This window comes from Protopterus annectens, chromosome 13.part0 (assembly GCF_019279795.1).
Source record: "Protopterus annectens isolate FY-2018-M chromosome 13.part0, PAN1.0, whole genome shotgun sequence".
Lineage (NCBI taxonomy): Eukaryota > Metazoa > Chordata > Ceratodontiformes > Protopteridae > Protopterus > Protopterus annectens.
In genome coordinates, this window is record NC_056747.1 from 342,905,459 (window position 1) to 342,927,871 (window position 22,413).

Genomic DNA, 22,413 nt, shown 5'->3' on the forward strand with positions numbered 1-22,413 from the left:
CCAGGTGAGCCCCCCATGCATAATCTAATGCGTCTGTTAGGGTTTAGGCGGCAGGGGGTACTGTGAATGGTAGTCCCTTGTTTTCGTGACAGGCCTCTGTCCACCAAAGGAACTCTAGGCTTAGGCAAGGTATGATAGGAATCATTGCTTCTAGATCCTGTGAATGTTGACAACATAGGCTTTTTAGATACCACTGTAGTTTCCTCATATGCAGTCTTGCATATGGAATTAGAAGAATGCAGGAGGCCATGAAATCCAAGGCTTGTAATATTTGCCTTGCAGATAGCTGGGTTTTTGTGGGCACTTGTTTGAAGTAGGTTGTCAAATGAATTTGTTTCTCTGGCGTGAGGAAAGCCATCTGGGAAGTTGTATTCAAGTTTGCTCCCGGGAATATAATTTGTTGACAGAGTACCAGGTGTGATTTCTTTTCATTTATGGTATACCCCAGACAAGTTAGCACCCTTTGTACAAAGGACAGATGATTCATAAGTATGCCCTGGCTTTCTGCCTGAATTAGACAATCATCCAGGTATGGGTATATTTGAATATTTCTTTGCCTGCAAAATGCAATGACTGGAGCTAGGCACTTTGTGAATACCCTGGGCGCAGCAGATAAGCCAAAGGGCAGTGCAGAGAACTGGTAGTGCGTGTAGTCTGCTTTGAAGCACAGGTATCTTCTGCAAGATTCCCTGACTGGGATGGGCAGGTATGCTTCCTTTAAATCTAGTGTTGCCAATCAGGTGTCTTTGCCTAGCATAGGGAGCAACTGGTGAAGAGTCAGCATCTTGAAGTTTGGAATCACCAAAAAGGTGTTAAGAGTAGACAGGACTAGGAAAAGATGCCATGAATTGTCTTTTCTGGGTACCAGGAAAAGTCTTGAGTAGAAACCTTGTCCCTTTTCCTCTTCTGGTACCAACTGAATAGCCCCCATGCTTGACAGAAAGTACTTGCTTTTGGACCTCTGCCCACTGATTTGGGGGTAGATCTGGCCACCCGCTTGGTGTTGGTAACAAGTGGAAGTGAAATCTGTATCCCTGGGACACTATATTTAAAACCCACTTGTCCTGGGTACAGAGTTCCCAGTTCTTTGCATGAAGAGCAACCCCCCCCACACACACACACACACACACACACCGGGGCAGTCAGTTGAGAAGTACTTGAAAGTTTTAAAAAGAAGTAATTGAGACAGTTTACCATAGGGGGGAGTTTTATTACTCCCAGATTTGGTAGTGCAGGCCCGCCACTGCTTAGTCCTGTGAGTACCCTTTGACTGAAACCTGGGAGCTCTGCTGGATCTGGGTTTGGACTGAGAAGGTCTGGAAGAGGCAGGAAAGGACCAATTCTTGGTAGGCCAATGCCTACTAAACCTTGGAGGTTGTACTTGTAAAAAAATCAGTTTGCATAGATTTAGCTTTTTACTCCATCTTTTTAAGAACTTCTTATGCCTTGTTGCCAAACAGGCAGTCTTGGTTTAAGGGAGCATCCAGTAATTTTGCTTTAACATGATCTGGCAAGGATTGCTCCTTAAGCCAAACTTGCCTTCTAAGTACAGACCCAGTTACAGCAGCCCTGCAAGACGACTCTAGTATATCAAAACCACATTGAAAGGTATGTTTTCCAGCCTGTTCAGCAGAATGCATTAAATCCTGTAAATCCTTATTTTCAGCACAATCAGGAATCAGCATCATTTTCTGTTTAAGCAATCCAGTAATATGTTGCTGATACTTTAACATATGAAACTGGCAATTTAAGGCCCTGATGGCCAAGGTTGCAGAGGTGTATACTTTCTTACACCATCTATCCAGGGCCCTGGAATCTCTATCAGAGGGGGTAGGATTTTTGGCAGTCATAGCCTTAATGCCCTTGGGTCCCTGTGAAATGGTTTCAGGATCCACAGTAGGATTTTTTAAATAGGAACTTGTGAGAATCAGGAACCCTGTAATATCTATCAGGTTTTCTGGGAGCAGGAGGTGAAGAGTCAGGGGCAAAGCTAGATTCTGAAAAGGCACAGTCAACAGTGAAAATGCTCCCTAAGAGTATGCAAGGTTTCACCAAAAGAAAAATCCTCTGAGGGAGAAGCAGAGGGAATAGAGTCCTCTGCATCAGAATCCTCATAGATATATAGATAAGGGTAAATCCTGGTCATCAGAGGAGACAAAAATTTCAGAATCCTGGTCAGAAGTATCAGAGTAAACTAACCTTAAATGGGCCATCTTCTGTGACCTACTACACAGAGGCACAGTCAACCAATCTAAAAGGGTGGCGAAAGCCAAACACACTCTGGCTAGGCTTATAAATGCCCTAGGGCAGATAGCCTAGTATCAACCTATGAACCTATAAGCAAATTTAGTCCTAAGTCTCAGAGGGGGAAGGTTGGCTTCCCCTGATTAAAGTAATAAGGTCTTCAGCCATTCTTACCATTTGTTTTTTTAGGCATAGAGGCCTGACCATGCGGTCTGGGCGTCTGTTTCCTAAGCATAGTTCGAGTTTTAGGCCTAGAAGAAGAAGATGGTGTCGGTTTAACATGCAAGTCAGTAGGCCTGAATACATCCTCAGAAGCTGGTGCCTGCACAGCGACTCCGGACCCATCCAAGGTAGAGACATCCACAGGTTCCACAGTTGAAGCAGCTCGCGGCATACCGGACTCTGAATGGGTCTCAGTAGAGGCTTGCGAATCTGAAGTAGCGGGTACCAGGGGCTGCAAAACCGCCTCAGTGAGTACCAGCGAACTGGTGACTAGCCTAAGAGAAACGTTATTGGCAGCTTTGGACCTAGGCAGCCTGTCTCTGTCTTTATCTTTGCATTTTTTCAGAATGTCGGTAGTCGGGTGGCTTACCAAAGACATACCTGGATAATTGAACCGAGCACCAAAATATTTAGAAGTGAAAATGAACCAATGATGAATAGTTTGTGGTTTAATAAGGCACAAAAATGACAGCAAGGTATGTTGTGGTCAGGGCCTAGGCAAGGAATACAGTGCGAATGAAAATCTTTATGAGGTATTAGCTTTCCACAAGAAACACAGTTATTTACTTTTACTGACATCAGTTTAGAGCAAGAAAAAGTTTCCCCAATGGGGTACTTAGCTTTAGTTGAAGACTTTGGTTCTGAAACTCGAAAATGAAAATTTCAGGAGTCTGCTAACCGGCACTTGCGAACTGCTTCTGCTTCAGGCACCGCACGACAAGAAAAAAGGATGTAATAGCGTCAGCTGCAAGCTTTATACCCCTGACTACCTGACGTCACGGAAGATGAGACAGCAACCGACGCAGGACCCAAGACTTTGATAATCAGGCCGACTGAGGGCTAATGCAAGCAGATCACCCAAATGTGATGACTGCAACAGTGAAACATGAAGAACATCAAGTGTACCAACAATAGATTTTGGAAAAGCCTACAGGAGACCTGAAAGTCAAACAAACTTTTGCAAAAGTAAACAAAAACGTAACTGGAAATATTTTACTAAACCATTATAAAATGTCCTAAATACTAGGGTAAGATGGGTAACACTGAAACACAGCAACACATAAGTTTATTACACTAAAAAATGAACACACTAGAAACTCACAAGTCTGTAAGTGGTGCAGAGCTAACACAGAGAGGACTAGCTAGGCTCAAATCATATGCAGAACAATGTAGTGAGAAATCAAAAGACAGAACAACAGAGAGCTAGTACTGCAGCGATTACCTTATGTGAACATCTAGTGTTACAATAAATAGGTTCAAACACAACTGAACTATATTCATCATAAGGATAATATGACTAACCATGTCATTTAGTAGACCTTTGGCTCCAAAAAATGCACTAATGGTCTAACTTATTTTGCACAACAGCTGAAGTAAATTACATCTTACATTCTGGAATGAACATGCAGCTTTATATATGTTTGGAGAAGGTGTTAACTGATGTCCAGGTAGTGGTCTCAAACATAATTTGGGGAAAGAGGTAACTGCTGGCTGGTGGGTTAAGCCCTAACCTCCCCTTTCAAAATTCTGTTGAATTTGCCTCAGCAAAAATCACACATGAAAATGGGTTTCTTTGTCTTAATCTTGTGATATCTTGCATGCTCTAAGGTATCTGCAAACGGTGGACTGATCTTTACCCTCCCCTGTCAAAATTCTGTTGCACTTCCATAACAAACCTATAACCACAAGTGTGTCTTTTGGTCTTAAACCTTGACTCTCTGCATGCTCTGAATGAAGTATTAATTGTGACTCTTATTCATGCTGTAACTTTTTTATTCAGTACTCCAAATTATTCTTAAATTGGTGCCCTGATATATCAAAACCAATAGTCTGTTACACATACTGGCTATGCAGCAAGACCATTATTCTACATTACTAATGAAAAACATTGTGCTTACACAAAACCTGAATAACAAAGCAACACATATAACCCCAAAATGGACTACAGACACTTACATCTGTGAACAATACTTTAAATCCAAACACAGCCAACAAATGCAATAAACATTTGGTTTATTATTGTTGTACTGTTAAATCAAGTTTATTTTCTATTCTGTCCTGGCAAATTAACCCATTCTCTTCCCTAATAAAACATACAGTAAGAACCTGCTATCATAGAAAGCCTGATAGACATGGGCATCCTGAGGCAATGTAGCAATTGTCTCATGTATACTGACAACCACATACTCCTGAAACAAATACTTTATGTGAGAGATGTAGTTACACTATGACATTGGAGGCAAGACTCTCACATAAGGACAAATCAAATGCCAAACAGGTTGTCCGCACACATACATACACTTCCCACACTAAATAAGGACATGACAACCTCATATATGGGGAGGTAATCACTAGTAACGTACCAAAAGATTATAAGCCTCCTAAAAAAAAAAAAAAAAAAAAAAAAAACAACACTTACACACACAATGCAAAAACAACCACAACACATAACACATAAACCAGTGTTGTAACAAATAAGTCCATGAGGTCACAAAACCTAACATACTGGTTATAAGCGACTCCATGGTGAGACGCTCAGATGCTCCGTTCTCTAGGCTGGATAAGGAGCAGGTTACGGTTACCTGTCTGTCAGGTGCCAGGATCTATCAATTCATTCAAGCACTCAAGTCACTCAACAACAAGTACAGGTAAAACTCAGTCATAGTTCATGTGGGGTGAATGACCTAAGACATACCTCACTAGATTATATAAAGAGATATGTGACTGAACTCTCAGATTATGTGTCACAGGCAGGTATAAGCCTAGCCTAAAGCAGCATTCTACCTTCTCCAAGGATGATGTCACAATATAAACAAAATATTACTAAGAATTAGCTTTGCTTCTGGTGTCAGTCCAAGTGGAGCCAGTATCTGTCAGCCTTAGAAAACATGGTCAACAGGCTGCGCTGCTTTACCAGAGATGGTCTGCACGTGCCTCCTCTAAGCTTTCAGATACTGGCAAGGGCATCAGCCACACCTATTATGTCTTTTTTAGGAAGTGTCACAATAACCAACCTCCCAATCCTCTCTATATAAACTCAAGGTACTGCTGCTTAATGCTAGGAGTCTAAACAAGAAACTGCAATCCCTGGAAGCACTCCTCTCTCTGGAAGATGCGGACATCTGTGCAATCACTGAGACATGGTTCAAAGGTGGGGAAACCACCCCAGCCATGCAGGGCTACAATGCCTTCCTTATGTTCAGACCACAAACTGAGTGTGAAAGTACCAAAGGAAGAGGTGTATCCATCTTCATTAACGCTAAGTACACATCGAGACTGGTCAAACAGTATGACTCTCTTGAGCTACTCCATGTCCAATTAACTAGAGGCAAAGCCCCCTACCACATCATAGCTAGCTATAGGTCCTGCACTATGAAACAGGAAAAGCATACTGCATACCTGGACTTACTGGAGTCACTTGCCATACAGCCCAGAACCTTACTCATGGGTGATTTTATTTATCCTATCTTTGACTAGGAAACATACATGACCACAAACATGCTTGCTCTGAGGTTCTTGGACTTTGTCAGTGCTAGTCAGCACACCCACAAGAGGCTCAAATGTCTTGGACATAGTAGTCACTAACATGAGAGAGTACTGCCACCCCCAGACCCCCCTCCCCATGTGATGTCCTCCTGGGTAAGATCAGACCATAAATCAGTCTTATTAGATGTAAAAATAAGACCAGATACCCCATCAAGCTAAAAAATGCTTAAGAATTTTTCAAAGACAAATTACCTCCTACTAAGTGATAGTATAAGAACTTTCAAAGCCCCCTCGGACACATAACACAGACTCCTATGCAGAGGCATACACTATAACCTGTATAACCCACTTAAGCAGTTGTACAGAATCGGCTGTACCTGACTGGATTAAAACCAGGTCTCAAAAAAATAAGCCACCCTGGTGGACCTTAGTATAAACAAGCTATACAAAAACAAAAAGAAACTAATGTCCAAGAACATGAGGGAAATGTCTCAGCAGAGGAAGAAATCCTTCTCTAGCTTAAACAAAAAATTAGAGATATTGCCAAGTTCTCCAAAGCTAATTAAGAAGCAAAAAATAGCCTCCCTAGTGAAGGATAATCGCAAGCCATTCTTTAACTACATCTAAAATCTAAAGGGGGTTCCTATTAGATGACCGAAGATGCATTCTATCGAAGGCGTCTTGGTCGAACTTAAAACAATGAAAAGGCAAAATAGCGAAGCGGCTTTTAAGCAGACTCTTTCCCAGGGAAATAATTTGCTTGGCTGCTTCCATTACTTTGCCATTTTTTGGCACTGTAGTACGATCTCGGAGTTGGTATGCTTAAGTATGGGGGGTGTGGGGGGGCTATGAGCTGAACTGGTTGTGGATGGCACCATCTTCTGAAATCACACACAAATCACTAAAACGCTAAAATTTAATGAGAAACTTTCAGGTTATCCACCCTTCATCAGCACATAAAAACAATAAATTCTCTAAATTTTAAATAGAGGTACAATTAAAATCACATGATCTAGCCAGCCAAACAAATTCTACTTGTAATTTAGCATTCAAATCTATTAACTAGCCTCTGCATATGTTATAGATACATTCTATCAAATACCTAAAATTGAATACAAAAATGAATATATAATATATATTCATAGATAAAATTTTATACAAGTGACAACACCACACTAAAAATAATTACTAATAATTACCTAAGTGCATGAGTCAGACTAAGATATTCATCAAATATTTTCTCTCTGTTTTTTTTACTAATATTGGTTTTAAGCTGACAGTACTGTTCAAACCTGGTGGTGAATCTGCCTGCAACCTAACAATCCATTCATATTCTCTCAATTCAAGTACATTGTTTATATCGCCCCCCCTTAAATCCATATTTACTACACTTATGCCCCTGAACTTAAAATGTGTGTGTATGGAAATCCGAGATGTGTTTGTAAAGGCCATTATTTAGTGTTTTCATTTTTATTTCTGACTTATGCTCAATTATACGGTCCTTCAATTTTCTCATCGTTTTACCTATATAAAACGCTGTACATGATGTGCGTGTTGCTAAATACACTAATTTTGTCGTATTACAATTTACTGAGCAGTTAAAAGTAAACTTTCCTCAGTAACAGGATGCTGAAAATTCTCATTTAAGTCAAAAATATCTATACAAGTGCAATTATAGCATTTATATGTTCCCACTTTATACTGGGGTGTCACGTCCTTATTCTTAAAATCTTTATAACATAACATCTGTTTAAGTGTGTCTTGATTTCTAAAAGCAAATTTAGGCTTTAAACCTATTAAATCTTTTACTTCTGGCATTGCTAATAAAATTATCCATTTTTTTCTAGATCATCACATACCTCTCTTGTATTTCCATTAAATGTGGTCACATATCTTACTATATTTTTATTTTTATTTGCACACACCTCTTGTACTGTTGATAAAGAAGTCTTACTAAAAGTGGGTTTATATTTATCTTTCCTACCTGAAAGAACCTCATTATATATAGTACTTATATCATGTGTAGAGTAACCATTCTTAATAAATTCTTCCTTCATCACGTTAGCTTGATCTATAAAGTTATCAACCTCTGTATTGAGTTTGCTAACTCTTATTAACTGTGACTTGAGAATTCCTTTAAACGTATGCGGGGCATGCATACTATTCCTTTTTAAATACCTATTTGCAAGCACCTCATTTCTATAGATCATAGTTTCTATTCTACTAAAACCAATATTAGTAAAAAAACAGAGAGAAAATATTTGATGAATATCTTAGTCTGACTCATGCACTTAGGTAATTATTAGTAATTATTTTTAGTGTGGTATTGTCACTTGTATAAAATGTTATCTATGAATATATATTATATATTCACTTTTGTATTCATTTTTAGGTATTTGATAGAATGTATCTATAACATATGCAGAGGCTAGTTAATAGATTTGAATGCTAAATTACAAGTAGAATTTGTTTGGCTGGCTAGATCATGTGATTTTAATTGTACCTCTATTTAAAATTTAGAGAATTTATTGTTTTTATGTGCTGATGAAGGGTGGATAACCTGAAAGTTTCTCATTAAATTTTAGTGTTTTAGTGATTTGTGTGTGATTTCAGAAGATTCTGCAGTTCCATCAAAAGTATTGTGGATGGCACCACCCATACTCAACTGGAGGTAATAGCCAAACTGCTAGCATACAGACTTGGAGCAAACTTCATCCTCCTGTCCTCTCCAGTCACCCACCAATATATACCTGCCACCATTCCTCAGCCTGTTATCTCAACAGAATAGGTCAATCTCAATGCTCTCCAAGGCCAAAAACACAGCATCAGTGGGTCCAGACAACATCTCAGGTTGCCTTTTAATCAACTTAAAACATGACCTAGCATACCAACTTGGATCCTTGTTTAACCACACCCTGCAAACTGGGTATGTTCCGGTGGAATGGAGGAATGCAACAGTAATCTCTCTACACACTAAGGAGGACCATCAACAGACTCTGGGAATTATAGGTTCTTAAGCTTGACTAGCCTCATCTGTAAGGTCATGGAATGAATTATTACGGACCTTATTAAGAAGGACATGGGTAATCTCCATACTCAGAATCCAACACAGTTCAGATTCGTTAAAGGTAGAGCATGCTTGTTAAATATGGTTGACTTATTTGAGAAAGTCACCATGGCCCTGGACGAGGGAAAGACGGTGCATACCACCTATCTTGACCTAGCCAAGGCATATGACACAATCCCCGCACTCAGGTATTATAGAGAAACTCTCCCAACTGGGAATTAATCCCTACGGTACCAGATGGGTAGCCAACTGGCTCACCAACAGGACACATACTATAAAAGTGGGTGACTTTACCTCTAGCAAAAGACCAGTCACCAGTGGTATACCACAGGGTTCTGTGCTGGGGCCCTTACTATTTGGGATATATTTCTCAGAAGTCCAGGCAAACTTGGACAGCCTGTGGCTGACCAAGTTCACTGAAGACTGCAAATTGGGTGCAATCACAGAGTCCCATAGTGATGTTAATATACTGCAGACAGGGTTAACGCAGACAAATGACTGCTGCCATAACCACAGATTAAAGCTAAATGTAAAAAAAAAAAAAAACTTATTATTATACCCTTTGGGAAAGCTGACATCCTTGCTAATTACATTACAGACAGCAACCCCTCCAACTGTACACCCAGTGGTATTTGATCTGGGTACTCAGGTTAATAGCAACCTGAACTTTGACCACAATATATCCACAGAAGTAAGGGAATCCTACTATGTGACACATCTAATAAGTAAAGGCATCATATCTAGATTTACGGATGTTATAATTCCATTATACTAGGCCCTCATCAGAACAATAACCGAGTACAATTATCACTTTTGCATGTACCTCACCAGACACCTGCAACAACTGGAGAGACCACAGAGGTTTCTCACCAAGAAATTACAGGTTACATAAAACAAGTCTTATGCAAAAAGACTGAAAGCCCTGTCACTGTATTCAGCTTCATACAGGTTCCTAAGGGGTGATCTGTGCCTGACTTACAGGGCAGCCTCTGACCCAGCCCTGATATAAATGCTACACATTTGTGAATCAAACTGCATGAGGGTCACTCATTCAAGGGATATTAACCTAGCAAATGACATGAACAGGTCACACTGGAGACATAAACATATCTCCCAGAGACTGCCACTTCTTTGAAACAAGATTCCAAATCATGTGAAAACAGACCCCCTCCCTGACCCTCTTCAAACGCAACCTAGATCAATGGATGGGTGACTGCAAATTGACTCCTGGTGTGGCACCCATGTCCTTCCTGGACAGGAAGCCGTTATTAACTATCACTGATGCTTACCTCTGCAAACGTCACTCATCTAACCACTGACAACTGGGATAACTTGGGATAAATATAGCTAGGCTTCTAAGGGCTCTAGGGCCATTAGCCTAGTAACCTTCTATGAATCTATATAAAATTAATAAAATATGCAATTAAAAAAGCTTTCAAATTCACTGCCTTCATAAGACAAACTTAATATGCATTCATTTCCTTAAAATAACTTATTAATCATGTGATTATGTTATATTCTTTGAAAAGCTATAACACAGAGGATTATGAGTGGGTGTCTTTCATAACCAGCTTACTATGTATTTAAGACACAGATGCCAAGAAATGCACCACAACAGCAAATGCTGAGAATGTCGAGACACGATCATAATTCTTTGTAGCGCACAGAACTTAATTTGCTCCATGTACTAGTTAACAGGAAAAAAAAGTGAGAAGTGTTTTGCCGGCTTTCAAAGCCATAAAGCATTGGCAAGTACTTTCAGAAAGACAGCTTAATACTTTTTTTTTTTTGAGTTTAGTTCTGCTGCTTGTCATTTGCTGGCTGGTACTGGCAAGTTTAACTGCCTAGCATGACACTGGATCTTAACTGAAGCAGGGCGTGTTTAACATTTATAAAGATAAGGTCTTACTCCACAGAAGAATTTAGCTAACTTGTCTTTTTCTGGGTATCGGAAAGTAATCACTGCACTCCATGCGCTACATATAAATTGAAATTTCTTTTTTTCTAGTGGAGTCTCAGTAGTAGTTGTTGCTTTTTTTTAAAAAACTTCTAATTACTCAAGTGACTAATAATTTACTATTTAAGAGGGCAGCTATAATACAGATTTTATCTGATGAAAGAGAACAAGTCTGAAAGCTTACCTTTATGCAAGTATTTAAAGTATATTTTATTTGCCAATGTTCATGACTGATCCATTTTTGGTTTATATTCATTAAATGTCAACCAAGTTTGATACAGGGTAGAGAAAAAAGATCAGATTATTTATATTCCTGTACTCAGCCTACGATATTCCATGTCCCATTTCTCCTTCTCTAAACTAAAGTCTTTTAAATCCTTGTCCTACATGTAACAGTATCATAACCAATTCAGTCAAGTACGATCAGGCAAGCAAAGACATCAGTACTGCAATTAGTACCAGGAATATGCATAACAAAACTTAAATGATTTAAAGATGGCTTCACCTTTTCCTGTCAGGCATTTTAAGTGCAAAAAAAATCATGGCAGAAACAGACAAAGATACTAAAGTCACTCTGCCTTGTTAAAACATCCACAAACAAAAAGGTATAAGTAAGTGCACTTGCACCTCTGAGCTGAGGTTTCCTCAGAGGGCAGCAAATGCAGATCTTAGCAAGCCGCTGATGGGGAGAGGGTTGACCACCCCATGAGACCAGCAAATTGGCCTGCTCCCTACCATCTGACTCTAGCCATCAGGGAACGGATGGGCTGACAGGGCTTCCTGACCAGAATCTAATGGGCAGTAGGGCTTTCTCTTAGCTCAAGAATACCCATTTCCGTTCCAGTAAAACAAAGGGATCAACCAGCTGCCAGTATTGCAGCAATCGTGCAAGGTCCTGTGGAGAGGGAAGAAATAAAAACAAGATACTTCAGCAGATTTCAGAAGCATCGCTACAGTGAAGCAAAGCGGGCAGTCAGCCCAGGAGCAAGATGTTCAGGGGTGCGATCGGCAGAAGCTGGTCTGTCAGTAGTGCAATACAAACATTTACTTCTGTACGGGCATTTCTGAGTATCAGTATGACATTACTTTGCTTTAGCTGTTAGGACTGAATCTCTTTCTTCAGCTTTTGGTGAGTATAAGTTGTAGCAAGCTGGATGCTCCAAATGTAGCTAGCTGACTTGTTACTGCTTTTAACGGCAGAAGAGATGAGGAGTGCCAGATCGGAGAAGAGATCATTCTTTTTCTTTTGCTCCTCAATTTTGATTTCGGAGTTGCAGATCAGGAAAAAACAAATCTGGCTCTTGCTGCTCTGCAAGTGATTAAGTGAGTAGCACTAGGAAAGAACAGACCTTTATCCTACAGCTACCCTGGTCTTCATCATGGCTTTGCATTAAACTTCTCTAATCATACCGAATACTTTACAAAGTCTTTTTTTACCCATATCACCCAATTTTAGGTTGACACTTAATAAAGCTTTCTCATCCTGTGATTAAAATTTTGCTTCCATTAATTACCTTCAACTCTGTATTATAATATAAAATATTTATTCAGTCCACACAAAGGTAAGTGTCACTTAACTAACCAATCCTCAATACTAAGAACATCATTGTACTACTATGAAAAATGTTAAAATGCTCCAAGTAATTATTAGAACCAATTTTCTACTATCATGCTTTATTTATACATGTATGCCTTGCAGATACTATCCCTCTCTCTCATACAAACATCTAGTTAAAAACCTCCCCAGTATAATGCCGCCTGTGACATCTCAAAATCATTTGGGGGAAACTACTTTTATAAGTTACTGCCAACAAAAAAGAATAATCTACATGGGGAACTTATGAGTGAACGGATATATATATATACGAGACTAGGGGGAAAAAACACTGAAGACATACTTATAGCAAAGTAATCAGTGCCATTGCTTTAGATATAACATTACAACCCAGCTAACATTTATCAACTTTTATAAACATCAAACTGAACATTTAATAAAACTAATATACTCTTTTTCAACAAACTTAACCAACTTCTGACTATAAATACCTACGTACTGTAAGTCATACTGCACACACCAAAAGTCATTAGAACATTCTTCTACCCCTTCTATCATTTCCCCATCCATCTCTCAGCCATCTCCTTCTTTGTACGTATCTACTCTCAAATTAACATTCATGTTCCCATATATATATCTATATATATATATATTTATATATATATATATAAAAACACTCAATACTGACTTATGTTTTCCCAAATTACTTCAGCTAAGACAACCTCCCTCCTTTTCCTTTTTCCATATACCTTCTTTTGGAAAGGGGATGTGGGTTTTCAGCAACTGCATGGCCCTCTTTTACTAAGTCACCTTCTAAGACAAAAAAAAGAGGTTAAAGCACCAGAACAAGTGGCTGAAATGCATCTTGCATGCTGTATTAATGTATTCTATACTACTGCCTCCTTCTAGTATTCCAAACTTTACATTTGTAAACTTTGTAGACTTAATTTTATGTACGCTTTCTATTTATTGTTACTATGCTAATGTGTTTATTTTTTTCCCTGTGGCCTGGGCCATAGCTGAAAAGTGTTCCTGGCCCAGCCCACTTAGCAAATTAACAACAAAAATAAATAAATAAATAAATACATACATACATACATACATACATATGTACATACGTACTCGTGCCTCATGCAGGAGAACATGGATAACTGTTTCCCCTAGCAAGTCATCTTTAGCCAGAACTAAACCTAAAGAGGCCACTCAAGTGAACACGTTCACAAAAGTTTTAACTTAAAGCAAAAACATACTTGTAACGAATCCAAGAGCCACTCATTAGAAAACTAAACTTTATACTCAGCACTTCTGTCTCTGGACTGTCATGAGAGTTCTTCAGAATGAACAGAGCAAATAAAACCAACAAGTATAGAAAAGCATGTTGTGTTGCATGATGTGATTTTTCAAACCCACTAAAAATGAAAGGAATGAAGAAAACAGAATGCTCTTCCACTTCAGAGCACATCCACTATTATAAGATCTTTGAAACCTGGAGCCTTGCATGCTGACACTATAAATGTATGGCCATCAGTACGTCATAAAAAAGATTCTATAAAATCTTTCTATGGATATACTTGAGTACAGAAGTTTTTGAAAGTTTATTTTTTGTGATAGTACACAAACCGTTAAGTACACAAAGAGAGGCACACTTTTAAAGAGCAAGTTGTACCTAAAAAATGTGTCTCTACTAGTCATCGTCCTTCCCAGACATAAATACTCATGAATAAAAACACTTTTCATATTTTGTCAAATGTTCTGATTGTACTGCATGACTGTCTAGCAACTGCTAAATTAAATACAGAGCCAAGTGGAGCCATAATTTGGAGAGGTTGGAACTTACCACTGAAATGGAGTTAAACAAAATGAAATGGTGCAATCTGTTGAAAGACCTTCTTTACCTGATTTATGTGATACTACCAGAAATCACCAAGATGAAAAATGGTTAAACCTTCCTCTATGGGAGGGGGGGTTGGGGAACAGGGTGAAGCATATTAGGGAAAATGCATTTTCTGCTACAGTATTTATTTTTAGGGTAGCCCACCCAACACTACCGCTGTTGATGTCTCATGTCCACAACTACTTGTTTTTGTTTGTTTAAAATAACATTTTCAAACTGCTGTTTGCTTACAGTAAAAGGATCAAGATTTGGCAGGAAAAGTCCTGAACTATTTAGAGACTGTTGGACAAAATATATAAATATATATATATTTACCTCTTCAATGGTGCTTCTCTTTTCTTTTAATTGTTTTTAAATATTTTGGCAAAGGATTCAATACAAGTTCTGACCTAACACAGCATCCAGATTTAATATTATCAGGAATAAGCCACATGCCCTCTTAAAAATGTCATCAAAAGCAGCAGCCCTGAAGTTAAAACTAGTTGTGTGGCAACTGCATTTTATTACATGGGAAAATCTTGTAAGTTGTTTGCAATAATTTACAAATTTTCTCTCTGAAAAGACTCAGCAGTTATTTATTTTATTTACTACATTATGCTAACTGGGTTACTTCTCATCTCATGAAGACAAACAAAATCAGAAACAGACCAGCTCTGTGGTACACAAGGATAAAGCCTTGACTACGACCCAGATGACCAAAATTTTAGTAGTGACTAAGGTGCTGGAACAGCAAATAAGGGTAAGCAGCTGATGCCATGTCAATCATCCTGGGTGAATAAATGGTGGCTATGACTGATGACTGCCACCAAACCAAGTGGAGGTTTGCAAAGCACTGAAATGGCCAAGACAGGGGAGAGGGGCTTGGCACTACCAAGCCAATGATGGCAGCACTCAATATGTGTGCGTGTGTGTACGCGCTCAAGCTCATGGGGATGGTACAAGTAGGCTCCCAAAATGACATGAATGCTCATATCAGCAACCAGGGGTAGGGTTAGGACCTAAAGAAACCCCTTTATTACTGTTATTAGCAGATATCAGCTAGGGCACTAGCAACCCTCATGGCTGTCTCTGTAATGGCCCCTTGCAGTTAGCTTTCACCATTGTGGTGGGGACTTCTCCATGTAGGGGAAAAGTAACTGAGTAAAACCCACCAGCAGGTGGTGTGCTGATGGTTGGCAGGCACGGATGGAAAAAATACTTGGAGGGGGGTACAACCACAGCTTATTCTGCCCTGTGCTGCTGGATGCTGGAGAGAACATTACATCAGTCATTAGTTGGTGTACTAGGGAAAACAATCCCAGTCTTAGTACAAAGAGGTATGGGCTCATAAATCACATCTGCCCTAAAGTTAATGCCACGTTTTATTTATTTACTTTTAATCATTAGAGGTAGTTTTCTGTTCTCCGAAAGATTTTCCTTTCCCTATATGCTTAGCCTTACACATGTAAATAAGTAATAGAAAGAGCTGCAACAAAGGAAGAACAACAGTTTAAGCAACTGATTTATGCATTAAAAAGCTTGTAAACAGCCAGCTCGAAAGTTGTGATTTTCTCCTAAACAAAACATGCGCTGTACATAAAATGCTTTTTGGCGGAGTCTGATGACAATCACACCTGCTGGATTTGTAACAGTCTCTTGGAAAATTTCTAGTAAAAGTGAAAAGCCATAATCAAGTATCTTGAAGATAAGAGAAAAAATGGAATGCTTACTATTCTTGCTGCTAAGAATGAATCCTAGAAGCAAATGACAAACCAGTAAAGTACAGCAAATAAAACATTCACTTCAGAAGGCAGAAAATAACTTGAACACATTTTGTCATGTACTCTCTTCCACAGACAGGCTCTCTAATCTCCAACAGTCATGGCTCAAGCTTATATTAAAAAGATCAGCTCAGAGAATGACTTTCAGCTTTCACTAATGTTCAATCATGTAATGAATGTGTACAGCAACTATGATTATGATGAATATCAAAGAAGGCAACAACAGCATTACTGGCTGCAGTGCTAGGGTGAACTGAAGACATTAACAGGCAATTAACTTAATTAATTAACTAACTAACTTAATTAAATTAATTAATTATTAGGCAGTGAAATATACTGTACATGTTTTTGAAATCAGATTTGTTATGGCCTACAGCTGAGCTTAACATGGATACATCTGGCAGGCTGACACTAAAGGAAATAATGCCCCTCTCAAAAAAAAACAAAATCTGAAGAGCTGACTTCAGCTGTACTGCACAATTGTGGTGTCATTTCCTTTACATGTAACAGATAAAAATACAACCTATGTGTTTTCTGTTTACTCTGCCAGTTCTATGCAAAAATGCAGTAAAAACTTCCATGGCTATGTTTAGGGATACATCTGTACCTTGGATGTATTAAGATAATCAATTCTGTCCTGTGAATCAAAATGCAATTTGATGCATCACTATATTAGCATAAAACGCACCCTGTCACATGCTAGTGTTTACTAAAGAAAGGAGATGGGCAATCTTTGTAATGGCATTCCACATACTGTCGTCAGACTTCTCCATGCAAATGCCCCTTTCACATAACAGCAAGGCTGAATAATGTGATGGCAAACTCCCCTATGAGGGGAACTGTTAAAAAGTTACCACTGCTGTGAGACATTCTACAATGTCTGCAAGATGTCTTAAGGCCCGTTCTTAACATCACTTCTTCACCCTGCTTACAGTCTTCAAACAAAAAACAGGTGTCAAGAATATCTGTGAAATAATCAGACAGGAAAAATATGTAACCAATATCCCTGGTAATCTTTATGTCACATCAGGTAGCGTAACAGCCCATAACAAGGGGAAACAATCCCCAAATGCCTTAGCCACCCTGCAAAGTTTGTTCCAAATAAATAACTGGCGCCAAAACCAAGGATGAAAACTAAATGTCAAAAAATGCATAACTATTTCCTTTGAGAAGTAATCTTCCCAGGGAATTGCCACAGTGACAACTTGCCCCTAACAGTTGACTCAGTTGTTCAGGATTTGGGAACTATGTGGACAGTGACCTAATTTTTGACCAATGTGTTCACTTTTGTAAGAAAGTCCTCTATCTTGCACTGCTTATAAACAAAAGGATTGTTGTCTAGATCTATAGATGTTGTTCTCCCCCTGTACTCTGCCCTCAGTCAATCACTGAATATAATGCCCCTTCTTGCATGCATCTGTCCAGACATATGCAACTGGAATGCCCACAGAGACACCTTACTAAAAGTGTACAAAGCCAAAACAACAACTGCCTCAAAGCCCTGTCACTGTACTTGGTATCCTTCAGACTCCCAAGGGGTGACCCTACAGTGGATATTAAAAGTGTACACACCTCTGTTAAAATGCCAGGCTTTTGTGATATAAAAAATGAGACAACAATAATTTTTTTCAAAACGTTTCCCACTTTTAATTTGACCTATAACATGTGCAATTCAAATGAAAAACAAACAAATCTGTTAGGGCAAAAAATATAAAAAAAATATACAATAAGCTGGTTGAATAAGTGTGCACACCCTTAAACTAATACTTTGTTGAAGCACCTTTTGATTTAATTACAGCATTCAGTCTCAATTATTCTCATTAGGGGGTGACATACAATTATCGGCCAATCTTTAACCAAATGGGGCAGGTTAATTTGAACATATAAAGGGAAATAGGCTAAGCTTAAAATGGCCCCACAAGGGCAGCTAATCTAGTATTTACCTGTAAGCTTATACCACTGCTTAACTACATGGAGGGGTGCTGATGTCGGGTCTATATCAGAATAGCAAAGAGGCGTTTAATCGAACGCCTCTTCGCCGAAAACAAACAGCAAATGCACTAAAGCGCGGAACACTCAGAACACCGACTTCTTTCCCTGGGAAAGAAATCGGTAGCACTAACAAACAAAGACACACAGTTTCAAACTTTACAATGTGGGGGGCTGCACCCCCACCCCCTAACTTAATATACCAACTCCGAGATTGCACAACAGTGGGGAAAGGGGCAAACACACTGGGAAGGCCAAGCGATTTCTTTCCCAGGGAAAGAAATTGCTGTTCTGAGCATTCACGCTTTAGTGCGTTCGCTGTTTATGTGTCGACAAAGAGGCATGCCATTAACCGTCTCTTCGCTATTCTGATATAGACCCTTGATGTCTAATGAGTAGCTATAGGGAAAGAACACAATTCAGAAAATATATTGCCCCCCCACACTGAGCAGGCAGTTTATACATCAGTAATACTAACTGTAATTTGGCAAATGTTTTAGACTACTGGTTTTCAGACTTAGAGGAATCTGTAACCATGGAAGAAAATAATTGCAAACAATACCAAATGACTGCATCTTCCTTGCTTTCTGAATTGCGACAACAAGTTAAAAGCAATAGCAAGAAGAATTTTCAAGAATGACTCACTGTGGTAATGCAAAGAGAGTTCACAACACACTTCAGACAGCACATGTAGTACATATGCAATGAAACAGGTATGTGGAATCATATGATTATAATTAATAATAATAATAATATTAATATAATAAGGCTGCATTAACTGGCTATGAATGACTTGATTCTGCTCTACTTTCATAACATGCAAAATTAACTTGAGTTGGTAGAGCAAACATTATGGGGAAAAATCATGAAAGTTTTGACAAATCACACAAAAAAACAATTAACATGTTATGAACTCTGGAAAAAAGTCTCTGAAGAATACAGCCAGTATCACTGGTTACAGTAATTAAATCAAAACATAACTTGTAAACATGGCTGTCACTACCTCTGTGTTGCTGCTGTAGCTGCAGCATCAAGGGCAAATTGCCTCATCACGCTTTCTTCCAAGTACTTCTGTTCCCATTTGGTCATGTCTGCTTCCAGAGCAAGTATCCTTTCTTCCTTCTCTCTCAGCAACTCCATTAGAGATGTGGCGTTATATTCTGGAACATTCGCTGACTGATTCTGAGAATTGTTCTGTCGCTGTTCAGGGCAAATAAAATTCTGTTACGTTACTTATTCATTTTCTTTTGATAACCATATGAGTGCTTTAGTCACAACTGACCTTTCCCAGGCACAACCTGAATCACAATCCTGAGTGCAATGATAAAAAAAGGAAACAATCAACAACCTAGAACAGCTAAACAGATGTATACGGAAATTTACAGCACATACAGTACTAGGGGGAACACCAAAGAATTTAGCAAACACCTTGACTTGATGCCAAAAATTGCTACACACTTTGAAATATACTTTTTGCACCCTCACATATTATTTTACTTCTCCAAGAGTATTGATTTTAGAGCGCAATCCTTACTCTATCATTTATGACCCACTGGCAATTTTCTATTTTTAAGCAAACATTTAACATCTATTTTTTAAATCTTTTTATTTATAATAAAACAGAAAGCAATCTACTTACATTCAAGCCAGTCATTAAAGAATTAGGTTTATAACAAGTGTCAGGAGTACTGCCAGGAATTTACAAAATGTACTCAGAAGTCCAGTGGCACATACAATGATTCTACTATGTACCAATCCTAGGTTTTGCCAGACAATCAAATGCTGTTTCATTCTTTCAGCGTCAGAGCTCTTCATGTGCAAGCAGCCCTGCCTGTTTTTTTGTAGTAATGTAGTAGTTCAGCAAATCTCATTAGAATAGTTTTGTTAACCATTCAACACTGGGGCAAGCCTCTATACCACATCACTGCCTCCAGACCCACAGAAAAATATCACAACAGACAGTCACTATCAAGAGGATTCAGCGCCTGTCAAGACTCGAGTGAGATGTGCAACTAGGCATAGAGCTGTAAAGCCGATAGGCTTCATGTCTCACCCTTGGAATTACAATTTCCAGTGTTTTTATAACTCTTCAAATTTCAGTGAAAAAGAAATGATACACAAGATAAAAAAAAAAAAAAAAAAAAAAAAAAATCAGAGACAAAGGTGCTTGGCTAAATTCCCAAAGTCTCAACAGTAAACTGCTTGACTTAGAAGGTTTTCTGTGGTCTTCAGTGTTAAAATATACACCTTCACTGAAACGAGGTTTAAACATTCAAAATGCATATACGGAGCTGTAGGATATATCGCCTTGCATTTTTGCAAATCTGATAGGATAGCTGGTGCTACCTTAGTCTTTATAAAGGAGAACCTAACAGCTAGAAGCAAAGACAACAACTCAGGACTAGAAACCACTCACATAATAAATTATATCAGAGATAACCGAATATAACACTGGCATCTAGCAAACACCATCTATGCTCCCTTAGAGTAAAAGATTTCTTTCTAAAAAGCTAAGGTTTAAAAGATGTAAAAGAAATCAATGTAAATACAACCATAATGAGGGACTTTAGCTACCCAAACACTTAGTGGCTGAACTACTCAACATCCAATAAATATGCCCAAATATACATATACACATATGGGTTATGTTAATTTGATTGTCAGTTCATTTAATCTGAAATTCATTTGATTGACACTACATTAGATCGACACTCATTACACTGAAAACTGTGAAATGGTATAGAAAATGATTGCTGGTGTGGTTTTCCAGGACAGAATTACAATACAAATTAGTGCTTATCAGTATTTTTACCATAATTCCCTCTGTTATGCAGTTCCACCATACTTAAAAGTTATGTTCTTACCATAACTAGGCAGCTGTGTTGCCCATTTTCATTCTTCTTCAACATATGGGTTTGGGACCAATCCTCTGATCCAACTCTGCCACTTATTCTCAAGCTCCTCCTTCTACCCATAATGCAGTATTGCATCTCCAAAGCCTCAGATCGAGTTTACTGCCCTATCCCCATAGTAAAACAGAGGCAGGAATAGTTTGATAGAAAGAGCTCAAACCTGGAATTGCAGGTTCCAATACAGTCCAATAGGACTCTCCAGGAACTTGGGACAGGGGATAGATAGAAGGAAGGAAGAATGAAAATGCAACAAAAGAACGTAGTGGAATCTAGGATATCCAAAAACAAAGTTCAGTAAACGAAAAGATGTCCAATGCTGAGAGTAAGAACACTAATTCCAAAAAAACAGATAAAAAAAAAATAACAGATAAGGGCGTTCACGATTGCTCGCTTCATCAGACCTTAACAAACAGTATGAAAAAAACAGGCCTTTAAATACAAAAAACTTCCAGTTAATTAAAAACAATTAAAATTATTGGGTGTTAACACTTATCAATGAACTAAGCCTCTCCTTTAGGAGAGGCTTTAAAGCAACAGCACTATTCAAACCAGGTGGCACATATGCTTTAAAGTTGACAATCCATTTTAACTCCACACGTTCAGTCTCATTACTCATGTCCCCTTCCCTTAAACTTTCATTTAATTTCTGTCGTACCAAGAACTTAAAGCTGTGACTCATACCAGCTTCAGATACATGTTTCGCTAATGCATTTGTGCATTTATTATTTCGTATATCACTCTGATGCTGCAGGATCCTGTCCTTAAACATGCAATTTGTCTTCCCTATATAGTATGAATCACATACATTACACTTGGTCATATAAACCAAATTTTTCGTACAACAGTCTGCATAAAAGGACAAACACAGGCTCCATACTTAATGGATGCATAATCAAGTATGTAGACCATATATAACTGCATGCCTTGCAAGACCGGCATGCATGAGTACCCTTACACTGGGAGGTGAGGTGCCTATATGGTTCAGTATGTTTACAACAGGGTCACTGTTTTAAGTTCTTAGTAATTTTAAAGCAAAACTTAGGAAATGGTTCTATATGTTCACTAATAGAGGGATCAGACATCAGGATAGACCAATTTTTCTTTATGACTTCACACACTTTAACCTCTGCTGAACAGGTCAATCAGACCCTATTTACACCCTTGGTGCTATTAGCCTTTGTGTCCCTCACTATACTTGAGGAGCTGTCAGAGAAGAAAGGTTTTACTTTAACACCAGCCCATGTATTCAGTTCTCTAATTTCCTTGTCTATCTCACTGCCCTTATAGCCCCTCTTCAATAAATCTGCCTTTAGCACTGTTAAAGCTT

General features: G+C 38.6%; 1 protein-coding gene across 2 annotated transcripts in view; it reads right to left on the reverse strand.

The window, feature by feature from the left end:
- Nucleotides 1–22,413, reverse strand: part of AMOT (angiomotin) — a 1,515,905-nt gene that overhangs the window by 417,508 nt on the left and 1,075,984 nt on the right. For both annotated transcript variants that reach the window (XM_044053958.1, XM_044053957.1), the window contains one exon: nt 19,178–19,374. In XM_044053958.1, coding sequence (XP_043909893.1) covers nt 19,178–19,374 — 197 coding nt within the window. The remainder of the gene's footprint in view (nt 1–19,177; nt 19,375–22,413) is intronic.